Genomic DNA, 12,876 nt, shown 5'->3' with positions numbered 1-12,876 from the left:
CCCAGATCTCGGCGGTTCCGTTACCTGGATGAACCAAGATTAAACGACTTTACATTACATGTGATCACAACTTGATACACAAGACTAGAATACACTCATAAAAAAAATGAAAGACTGGACATCACACAGACGTAGACAAGAGTCCAGCATGTTTCTACGGAAATGAAGGCAACTTTGTTTCTTCACTTCTCCCATGAGCGGCGGCTCTGGTCATGATGACACTTGTAATTTCCCACATCACCCGAATGCAGCATCAGAAAGCACTGAGACCTGCAACAGGACCTTTGTGACCTCAGTCAGACAAAAATTGCATCTTAAAGTGACAGTGTGACTCACACACACACACACACACACACACACACACATATGTAAACATATATATAAATGTTGTGCTGAGCTGACTGTTTTATGTAAAATTAATAATTAGACTTTACAAATGTATATGTGTGTATATGTACACAGGTGTGTGTGTATATATATATATATATATATATATATATGTATATATATATATTTACATACACATATTTACACATTACATATAAACATGTATACATGTATTTGATTGATACAGCTTTATGGATCAAATATACGTATGTATGTGTATATATGTAAATAAATGTACATAAGTATGTACGCATAAATACATATATAATATATAATATAAAAATGTTATTGATACAGGTTAATGTTTTATCAGTATCGTATATTTATATATATATATATATGTATATGTGTATTTATATATATATATATATATATATATATATATATATATATTTCATTGGTACAGGTACATGTTTTATTAATCTCATACATACATATATATGTTTTATATATATATATAAATCAATATATTAATATATATCTCATACATATATATATATATATGTTTTATTAATATATATTAATAAAACATATATATATGTATGTATGAGTATGTATGAGATTAATAAAACATGTACCTGTACCAATGAAATATATATATATATATACATATATATATATATATATATATATATATATATGGCGTTCAGTGCTGCAGCCTGAGCCGTGCCCCCAGATATATATCTATATATCTATCTCTCTCTCTCTCTCTCTCTCTCTCTCTCTCTCTCTCTATCTATCTATATATCTATATATATATATATAATATTAATTAAACATCTACCTGTACCACGCAGGTACTGGGAGAACATGCAGACTTAACCAAGAATGAATCCATACCAAAGGCAGGTCTTGAACCTGGAACCTTCTGGCTGTGAGGCAACAGTGATAACCACTGCACCACTGTGCTGCCTTACATACATGCACATAACTACATTTTCCCATATACGCATCTATATCTTATTACAACACAATGTTGTATAAATCATATACAGTATATCTATATATGTATAGCTATATTACTGATTATGAATATATTTGTGTATATACATATGTGTATTTATACACTTATATATTTTGTTCCATTCAAATATATGTACACATATATGTGTGTATGTATATATATATGTGTGTGTGTATACATTTATAGTATATACATACATGTATATACATATATATGTATATACATACATGTATATACATACATGTATATACATATATATGTATATACATACATGTATATACATATATATGTAAATAAAAATATGTGACATAAATATACATTTGATTGATTCAGGAGGATGTATCAATATCTAATGTGTATTTGTATACATGTGTATGACTATATGTATGTGAATATTCAAATTTTTATATATATACAAATATATATATATATCAATCAAATATGTACGTATATAAGTGTGTGTGTATATATATATATACACATATACACGCATTCATACATATATACACATATACACCAATCACACACAAACACACACTATAGATATATTTGATTTATACATGGGCCAATCAAAGATATGTGTAGATGTGTATATATGTATACATGTATGTATGTTGGATTGTTACATGTAGATGTATCAATCCAATATAGATGTATGTTTGTACATTTGCATATATGTTAAATTCATATGTATACATACATATATAAACAAATAACTAATATATAATTGATACATCTACCTGTATCAATCAAATATAAATGAATATATGTCCATGTATATAAATATACACATATAAACAAATACATACATACACACGTATATATATACATATATTCGATTCATACATCTACCTGTACCAATCAAATATATGTGTAGATGAGTATAAATGTACACATGTAAGTGTATATATGTGTGTTATGTATATATATATATGAATATGTGTATATCCATATATATTCGATTCATACATCTACCTGTACCAATCAAATATATATGTAGATGTGTATATATGTATACATGTATGTGTATATATGTATGCTATATATATATATATATATATATATATATATATATATATACACACACATACACACGCATAAATATATATACAAGTATATATGTATATATATACTGTATATATAAAACTTTGACACAGCTGTGTCAAATATATGAATATATGTATTTCTTTACATATATTAATACAATACATATTTTATTGATTCAAGTAGATACATCAAATATATATGTATATGTACATATATGTATGTATATATATATACACATACACATATATACAAGCACGCAGATATATACACTCACACACATTCATACATATATACACATCAATCATATCTACCTGTGCCAAATATTAACTCATATATACATATATATACACATATATATGTATATATACATATATGTATGTATATATATATATACACATACATATATATACATATATGTATATATACACACGTATATATACACACGTATATATACACGTATATATACATACGTGTATATACACATATGTATACATACATATATGTATACATACATTTATGTATACATATATGTATACATATGTATACATTCATATATGTATACATATATGTATATACACATATATGTATATACACATATATGTATATATATACATATATATACACACACACACACGTATATATATTTATACATATATATTGATATATATATATACACACACACACACACGTATATATATTTATACATATATATTGATATATATATACACACACACACACAAACACAAATGTATATTTATTGACACCAAAGCTCCTTCTCCTTTATTGATGTGGAGCTTCATGGTGTATTGAATTATTTTGTCAGTGTTTTAAATATTTTAAATTGTTTTATTTTGTTATGTGGGTAATCATCTGTGTGACCACGGAGGCAGGGATGTCAGGCAAACAGCGCCCTCTGGTGGGACGTATACACACTACATGAGTTTCCATTCGTCCTTCATTTGCTGGATGAACAAATACGTCCTCAGTGGAATACAGACTTTGTTTGAAGGGAGCAAATACAAACATACATTTGGTTCAATGGCATAACTCATTTATTATGGAATAAAAATTGGACATGAACACGTGCAGACTAAAAACCAGTGTAACAAATTGACAACCCTAAAATACTTTGAAATCAAGTCTGCGTCCCCTGCTGTAAAGAAAAAGAAAAAAGTAATCAATTTGCCTTGTTGAAACTGTACAAAACAGCTTTAGCAACATCCATCATTTGTCTAAAGGAAAAAAAATAAACTTGTCTGCCAGTCCCTTAATGTGCAAACGTACTGATCTTTCCTGAAATGTTTTTATTTTACACGTACTCATTCGATCCTTCCACTGAGCTGTTCGCTTTTATAAATCAAAGCGTTCACAATATGTCAGCAGATAACAACTCCATCTTTACACTGTAAATAAGTTTTTTTTTTCTCGCCCGAAACTCCATAACTTTACATGAAAAATGAACGTAGAGGGGTCAGCTAGAGGGATAGAACTGCGGGGGAGGAACCAAGAGGAAAAACACACACAAAAAAAGATGTTAGCTCTGGGCCTGACGTCACACTGGGGGTCACGTGCACCTTCCCTCGACTGTGGGGCCGTGGCTGAGGGGAGGTGCAACACCAGCCTGCTGGGCTCCTCAGACGTACTCGTCTACAGCACCGTCCTCCAGGTCCAGCTCCCCCACCACTGAGTCACATGATCCAACCCTCGCTCCCGGAGCGCTTCAACTGTCAAAGCTTTTACACACGTGCACAGGGACCCACGTGTTTCAACCGAGACTGGGGCCACACCATCACATTCCTGTGACTTACTTGGCGTTTTACAGTCAAGAGAAAGTGTTTGAGAAACCCAGCTATACGGCTGCAAGTACACTCGGCGTGATCAGACCTGGCGTGTTCTCCCACACATGCAGCTACAGTCACTAAACTACATAAACTCTAGTTCGCCAACTCCCAACATTCTTCAGAAATGTCACCCAACAGGTTGCGGCAGATTTTTGATTCAGTTCGACAGTGTAATGTGATTCTAGCAGCCATTGAACAGACCAGGCAGCCTGTGACAAGTCCTCCTCAACTGCCACGAACACGCCAGGTGTGATATGAGTGGGAGTGTACTGGAGATGGTGGCCGTCAGACCCAGAGCTCGTCTGTTGGTGCGTCTCAGCGTTTGTGACGACTATGTCCTGAGTGCCCACCGCTGCTGTGGTGTTTGCTCTTGTGGCTACGGTCCCTCTCCCTCTCCCTGTCGTACGACCGAGACCTCTCCCTCTCTCTCCTGTCGCCTCGGTGTCCTCCTCCTCGATCGTGTTTGTGTTTCTTTGACGAGAGGTCAAAGGAGCTGCGGTCTCTGTCTCTCTCCCGGTCCCTCTCCCTGCCACGTTCCCGTTCCATTTTGACCGGAGAGCGGGACCGTGACCGAGATCGTGAGCGCTTCCGCTTATGGCCGCTTCCACTATTACTGTGGCGTCCGCTGGGCTTGGAGTCACTGTTGCCATGGTGGCTGGTCTTTGACTTGAGGTGAGGGAGGAGGGGTGATGGCGGATGCCGCCGAGGTGAGGGGCTACGACTGTGAGAACGGGAACGTGAGCGAGAACTGTAGGTCCCTGAGCGACTGCGCCTGCTGTTGTAACTGTCGACGCAGAAGAAAAGAGGGTGGTTACTTAAACGACCCGTTAAAATGAATCTGCCATTATGGAGTAAAAAGAGATCTTACTGTCTGCGAGGGGATCGGGATCTAGACCGCGACCGTGTTCTTGAACGGGATCGACTTCCACTCCTGCTGTTCCTCCCAATCTTCACCTCCTTCCTCAACCTGGTAGAAAACACATTTTAATATAAAATGTTCAGAAACAACTTCACAAAACCTTCAGGAACCGAAGGATGAAGGACGCCTTACCCGTTGTGAGGACTCTTGGTAACCTGAGTTCGGTTATCTGGCTCCTTCTTAACTGCTTTGACTGTCTGAGGGTTTGGGGTCTTCTCCTCCACCTTGACAACATTGGGGGAGGAGGGTTTGGATGCAGGTGAGAAGCCCCCCATTGTGGAGAGTGCAGGTGTACCGTCGGGATTCAGGCCTTTAGCCTTTAACTTGGCCTCCGCTAGGAACACCTTCCTCCGCTCCACTTCCTTCTCCAGCTGGTCGTAATTCGGCTGAGGGGGAAACAGACACTGAGTGTGAGTGTCACAGGCTGCTTATCAGTTCGTGCAGTTAGTATTCAAGAACTACTGGTATCAGAACATGACTTAGGATCCAAAGTCATCTGGCACTTTTCCTGAACACCAGAGAAGAACGCTGCACTACACGGCTCACCTTCTTCCTGGTGTAGAGTCTGAGGGTAGTGATGCAGATGTCCTTGATCTCATCTTCACTGGCTCCAAACAGCAGGTACCACTGAGGTCTGGCTGGTAGTGGTATCTGGTACAAACACACAATCAAAAAGGTTGCCATGGCTGCAACAGTAGGTCCAAGTACAAGAGCAGCACGTAGTGAATAGCAGTTCATCTTACCTGGAGAACTCGGGCAGCGAGGTATATGCAAGCGCAGGCGATGGTCTCAGCTTGGAACCTAACAAACACGTTGGTCCTCAGGGTGTCGTTCATATAGTTCCTTTAAAGAATAAAAAACAAAGAACATAGCATCTTCTCTACACAAAGCTGCCCCTCACCCTGACCCACAACTTCTAAATCATTTCACAGCTGTAAACCAAATTAGACGATCTTGGGTCGATCAATTTTCTCTCAACTTTAAGACATCGTGTGTTTCAGATTGAAGGACGAGGGGCTGTGAATGTTAAATATACTACCTGTCGTACCTACAGGAGATGTGGGTCAGCGCGACAGTTCTGATGCTGCTGATCACTTTCTTTTGCCAGATCAGCTGGATTAACAGTGAGCAGGCGTATGAATTCATGGGAGTGCTACGATCAAAAACTAGACACCGAAGAAAAGGCTATCTCAAGTAGACCAACAGTTTAACAAATGCTGTGTTTATGTAGATGGATGTTTATTTTTGGGTGGGAGTTGATCTGAGTGGGAGAATAAGAGGCAAAGCTGAGCATCCAAGCTGCAGCTTCTTTCCTGTATCTGTACAGAAGGGACACGTCTCCTGAAGGTCAGACCAGTACCATACGCAACTGTCCTGCGTTGTAGGCAGCTGGACTTTCTCCTGGGTGAGAGGTGAAGTGTCTCCAGCTGCCAACAACAGCAGGTTTCTCTATCCTACACAACCCCGCGTCAATTAACCTGATAGGTCTCATTACGGCCCTCGTGTCTTGACTGACAACTGCTTCAAAATTGAAATTTGTGGGTGACATTTGCTAACATCTCACAGCTTCTGGTCACTGCTCCATCGCAGCAGAATGTAGTTTAACTTGAATATTAAACCCTGACAGATTGACGGCTACACGTCTATTGTACATGGTGTTTAGAGGAGACATGCATTATTTAGAGCCACGTTTAACTTTGTCCATTTCTCTCTGGGGCATCCATGGGAGTTCTGTATGTCACAGGTCAAGCATGAAGATATAAATGGGATATCATCTACTCCAGGCCCGCCCACAGTAACACAGTATGACCCGAGTGTCAGTAGATTAACACTCATGACTGACATGACACATGCCTTGGGGAACATGCACACATAGATGAACGATTTCCTTCTACGATGCAGTTGCCACTTTCAAATCATTAGATCTGAGGGAACAGGGAGGCAAAGCATGTTTGGCAGCATGCACAAAAGCTGGTTTTAGGAAAGCTAGTGGCATGTTGATGTGAGAAAGAACACTTCCCAAAGAACATTTCCAGACATGAGATGAATCCGCCCCATATGGCCAGTGTCCATCTGCTGCCTCGTTCCACTGCGGTTCATGTGGCGACTTACCCATAAGACGTTAGGGGTAAACTCTGATTCACAACTGAAGCCTAATGAAACTGCCAAGCTTTAACCAAGTATACGTCTGGGGGCTGATGGGCTGGGCGGCCACGCGAGGTTCCAGGGTGTGTAGAAAACCCCCACTGGCATCCGTTACATCACAATCAAAGCCAATTCAGCTGCGCAGGCGCCACTAATGCACCATGTGATCACTTTCAGGATTTCGCTGACTTAATTTGTTGTGTTTTACGTGTATTACTAGATTGAATTGTTTAGACCTTTGACAATGTAACAAGACAGAATGTTTATCAGATGGTGGATTCTTTGATAAGCTGGTCCCTCTCATTTTTGTAACAATGTTTGCTGGTGATCGGAGATGTGTCGATTCTACCCACTGTCTTGAAATAGTTTGTATTTATTTATTGTATTTATTTAAAAATCACAAGAATCTATGACACCTCCAAAGCAAAGAGGGTATTTTATGTTGAAACAACCAGTGGCCATCACGTTTTCACAAGATTTACCAGTAAGCAATATTGTTTACCAGGGTGAAACGTAAGGGAATTAAGGTGTCGCTAATGTGATACCGCCCAGCCCTGGTGCGCTGTTTACAACAATGGAAACATGAGATTAGCCATTAGAGAAGCATTAGCGACGTCAACATGGCTGAGATGTGAATCAGGCGAGTACGGAGTGAGCATCTATGTCCTTAGGAGACATAGAAGTCATTTGGAGTGTAAAAAAAAAAGACAAAAGTAAAGTGATGGCATGATGTTGACCACGATTACATAACCTGACTTCCATCGGAAAGGAAGTGCAACCAGGAAAATAAAGATTAATTGCACAGCAATACGACCTCTCTGAGTTTTTATCCCCCACGCCGTCAAAAATGGATTTCTATTGGCCGTTGGGTGCAGGCAACTTTTTTGCAACCTTCCACATGGGTATCATTTCCAGCCTAACCTGCCATCAACAAATGATCCGACCTGCAGCTCTGGCAGGTCAGTGTCAAACTGCTATGCCACTGCTATAGTAACACACGAACGTTGAATTCTGACTGCTGAGTGGGTGAGACAGGTCCTGGGAGGCAAAACCTGAGAACTGGATCAGCCTGTAAAACAGACACATGTCTGGACACCACATCAGTTTGGGACAGGACACAGTGCACTACTATAATCTTTAAAAATAAGGCAGGCTAACTGGTGAAAAAAATTAATTGTGTTGTGTCTAAGTTTACTTCAAGTCTAGATGCAAGTAAACTAAAAAAAAAATAAAATAAAAAAATAGGTATCACAATTGAAACCTTGGTAGCAAGACCAAAAAAATACAAATCCTTCCAGACACCCAAGAGAAAACAAGACGATGCTGGCTGTTGGGACAGGCCCGCCCGCCCCCATCAACGAATCTCAGCATTAGGATTGGCTGTCAGGAGAGAGGCAGCCAGCCAATGGGGGGAGCTTCCTGAGGTCATGTGGTTGGAGGAGGCAGAGTTCAGAGGTTCTTTATGTGACTTACCAGCATGGACTACCCTTTAATCAAAGAGTAGAGAGAAAGGACAAAGTTAAATCAAGCTCCCGGAGCACCGCATACATAAAGACTACAGCAAAGCCATGAAAGGGCAGACACGAGAGTGAGGCAGGTAACAGGTTTGCAATAATACAAATTGCTCCATCAGAAAAAGAAGTGGTGGGGTGGGAGGATTTCAATGAAGTGAGGGAATGTCGCAGTCAGACCTGGGCAAAAATGGTTAAGAGCCCTCCAAATTCAGAGTTAAAAATTGGACGGGCATTTGACTACCTTTTCTCTGACAATTTCCACAAATAGATCAGTTACATGCGCCTTACAGACAAGTCAAGTGCTCGTCAGAGTTGTTCAAACACTTGAAGCATGATCAACTGTATCTTAAGCCCAGGTCTGGGACACGTCTTGCAGACATGACAAGTTGCTGCTGTGGAGGATGGTCAATGGAAAAGAGGGTAGAAACTTACCAGGCCGTCTGGACCAGCGTTTGGTTCTTTTCGCACTCCAGCACTTGAAGGTACATGACAATTATCTGGAATGATACAATAATTGCGCGTTAGAAAAACATGAACGGCCTCACCTGCTAATATCCACCCTAGCTTACTCTGAGATGTGAAGGCAATTTGCAAACCAACTTCTGTGTCTTGGTAATAAAAACAGCGTTGGCAACTCACCTTGTGAGGATGCTTGACGTGCACACAGAAGCCCAGCTCCTTCAGAACTCGCCGTTCTGCTTTGATGACTTGGTTTTTGGTGTTAATGTAGGTCTGATCAAGTATCAATGAAGTTGGAGTCCTATTTTGTAAAGGAATCAAAATAAAATAATGTTTCCCCCCTTTCGTAATAAACGTAAAACACAAAGTTCCCTTCTGACTTCGTGTACTCTTCTTTTTTTTTCCCATTCCAACCAACTCAAAGCAACTGGTTTGACTGTTTGCATGCCTGACAGTCTGCTGGGGTTTGAAGACTCCTGTGGTTCTGCTAGAAGCTTCTGGGATGTGTAGACGGCCCTCACCTTAATCACCAAGTGTCACAGCTTTACTAGAAATACCTACTCAGATCATTGACCACATCGCTTGATTTAACACAGAAACATATTAACAGATCAAGCCTGAATTAAAATCTCAAAGAGCATGCATTGATCAACCATTAGAGATCTTTTTGACTTTTTCCAGTTGAAAAGTCAGAGTACAAAACAATAATTCACTGGCAAACACCTGTTGAGTATTATGCAATTCCTTCTTAAAACTTAAGGAAATGCAGAACGATGGTTTTACTGAGGTGTGTACAGTGACCACACGGCAAATGACCCCACAAAAAAATCTACATTGAATCATTGTGGGAGTACAATAAAATGTTAACATGAGCGCACAAAAACTGAAAGCAGGTTCCTAAACGTTTTCTAGAACTCGGTGTAAAAATTTGTGTTTATCATACACAAAAACATGTGTTGATCATACACAAAAACATGTGTTGGACACATTTTTACACAAACTGTATGCTGTCTATTCCTCGTTCCTCAGCCAGTAGTGATCTACATCACAAAAGTAGAATTTGAAGAAAGGGACAGCTCTGACATATTTGTGCATAATAACTCTGAAATTGAACAGCAATATTATCATCTCATACATGGAAACTTTTCCATGAACCAACACTCAAATGTCCAAATTCACATCTCAAAAACAGACTGGCCAAAAGCACAACAATTGTCAGTGGACTCTATGCTGACATGTAACTACACATAATGCCAAAGTACTGAGGCCAAGGCGCATGCACTAAAGACAAAACCGGCTTCAACTACAGGATCCAAAATAGGATCAATTCTACCTCCAATGAACAAGGTGATATTTCTATTAAAGCCATGGACAACAGTTGGTGAATGCACAAACATAATGCATGGTGAGGAGCAGTCAGAGAAGAGAACTACATTACCCAATGGTCCACAGAGTGACGGACCGGTACCCAAAGCTTAAGATTGAACCACAGGAGTCCTCAAGGTGCCCCAGGGGCCAAGGACCTTCGGCCAACCTGTCATCCCCGATCCCAGTGCCCCGCAGTGGCTCAGACCACGGGCGTCTCCCACAGGAAGGGGGTGGGGTGGGCCTGGGGGAGGCAAGAGACCCCCTCGCATCATGGTTGTCATGCCGACTGCTTCATCTTACGTACCATTCCACATCACCCAGGCTTTGGTAAATGTAGCTGGTCGCTGTTAGTTGGTTGCAAGGGAAAAAAGAAGCCAAGTTAATGTCAAGAGCTACAGTATTGACATAAACAGATTTATCAAAAGACGAAGGCACACAGTCAAAGCAGTTGTGCCACGTCTTAAAGATTGTACTCATTTTTCCAGGTGATTTTGTTGAGATTTCAAATTCAGTGCAATGTCAAACTTAGATGTCATACTTGGACATTTACACTTTTGAAACTACCAGTGAAGCGGAAACTGAAAAGCTTTAAAATGGTTTAGAGTACATGAAATATCAGAAGAGCACTTTCACAGCAAAAACAGTTCAACATCAAACAACATTTGACAACAATACAGTTCAACATGTACAAAATAGGAAGTGAGCATTGTTTGTGAAGAGAGAAGCCTGGATTCAAAGTAGATACTTACTTTTTGCCTCTTATCTGTCGCAGATGATGAAAAACATTGATGACATCCCGTATGCGCCGTGGAGCTTCTTCAATCTTGGAGGCCAAATTAATACACGCCATTGCAACAATCTGGACGAACACAAATTAAAGTAAAAACATAAAGGAAGACTTCAATTAAGTGGAATAGCCTTGGCCTTATTGCAACAAGTACATTCATATATTTTGTAACGGGAAACAATGTATTCTGTTTATAACATCAGTGTTGAATCTCTGTAATTGGAAAATTCTAATGAATAATTGAATATGTAAAGTCTGCTGCCGTTACAGTGCATATCTATAAATCATAAACATCCTATACGGATTATTAGCATCCATTGGAGAACAGAACATAGTTCATACTTCGATTTAGTGTCGTGTAATTAGTTCACTTTGTGTTGAGTCCATTCATTGTCTTGACTCAGTTACAAAGTCTCAAGCTAAGTCCCGACAACATGGCTGCCACTAACGCAACCATAACGTTGTGCTATGCTAATGTTACGAAAACAGCTAGCGGCCTGACAAGGAGCTGCTATTCCCCAGACTCACCTCAAAGCTGTGCTTGACGAAAGACTTGGAGTAGAAAAAACGATGAAAAAGCACCTGCCCTGTTGCCATTGCAACCTGCCAAAAAACAGAAAATACAAAGGGATTTATGTGGTTTTCTTATATAAGCCGGCCTATCCTAACACAAAAGCACGCCGCCATTTTGACTCCACCACGCCAACAGCAGGCTAGCTAGCTAGCTAACCGCTTACACCTCAGACGTGATGTTGACTTATTCACAGTCAGGTGTTACTCGATTTCATGAAAATTTAACAACGATGTTGCCTGAATATAAAAAGAGACGTTTTACCTGTGGTAGACGGAGAAGAATTCCCGCCGACTGAATCAATTCACATCCGAGAATGCGAAGGTCGGTCTCCGTGTTTAGGTCGAGGCCGTCAAGCATCGACGGCGTTGGGGACATCCTTTCCTCGGGGATGAGGGAGTTGTCGATCGTAAGGTACACTTCGGAGTAAACTTTGTCACCGATAAGAATGCCATCGTTGTTCGTTGATGCGTTAGAAGACACAGAGAGAGGACCAGCGGCCATTTTCACCCAAACCACAGCGGTGTCAGCCGAGACAGCCTCGACAGGACTGCGGAGGAAATGGCTGACGTCACGTATCCGTCGCTAAGCAGACGTTAGTGCACATCCGCGGCGGTATAGTTCCACGACCAAAGAAAAAAGGTGCCGATTTAAATCGTCGGAGGAGGAAACCTTTCCAAAAAAATGTTTTTATTTGATCACACATTCATTTAGGAATTTCGAAACAAAATACTTTGCTAGAGTTTTCTTATGATAAAACTCATGAACTTAATGATGTTGCAGCAACCGAGGAGACAGCAAAAGTGTCTGTAAGACTTCTTCCGTGTCAGTCACCCTTCTTTCCTGGCATTATATTCATTTAATGGCTGAATGG

The 12,876-nt window shown here is 39.9% G+C and overlaps 1 protein-coding gene across 1 annotated transcript; it reads right to left on the bottom strand.

Annotated features, from left to right (window-relative positions):
* Positions 1-3,277: 3,277 nt before the first annotated feature.
* Positions 3,278-12,593, bottom strand: ccnl1a (cyclin L1a). The gene is made up of 10 exons (XM_086215567.1): positions 12,267-12,593; positions 11,960-12,034; positions 11,394-11,503; positions 9,457-9,577; positions 9,250-9,314; positions 5,902-6,001; positions 5,705-5,809; positions 5,291-5,544; positions 5,108-5,206; positions 3,278-5,023 (listed from the first exon to the last, which is right to left on the bottom strand). The coding sequence occupies exons 1-10, from the start codon at positions 12,504-12,506 to the stop codon at positions 4,555-4,557; spliced, it is 1,638 nt and encodes a 545-aa protein (XP_086071693.1). The 5' UTR covers positions 12,507-12,593; the 3' UTR covers positions 3,278-4,554.
* Between the last annotated feature and the right edge of the window lie 283 nt (positions 12,594-12,876).

This window comes from Aulostomus chinensis, chromosome 10, assembly GCF_037954235.1.
Source record: "Aulostomus chinensis isolate RoL2024-O1b breed Wild chromosome 10, RoL_Achi_v1.0, whole genome shotgun sequence".
NCBI classification, from domain to species: domain Eukaryota; kingdom Metazoa; phylum Chordata; class Actinopteri; order Syngnathiformes; family Aulostomidae; genus Aulostomus; species Aulostomus chinensis.
The sequence above is the reverse complement of the archived record's forward strand: the minus strand, read 5'-3'. Positions and strand labels throughout refer to the sequence as shown.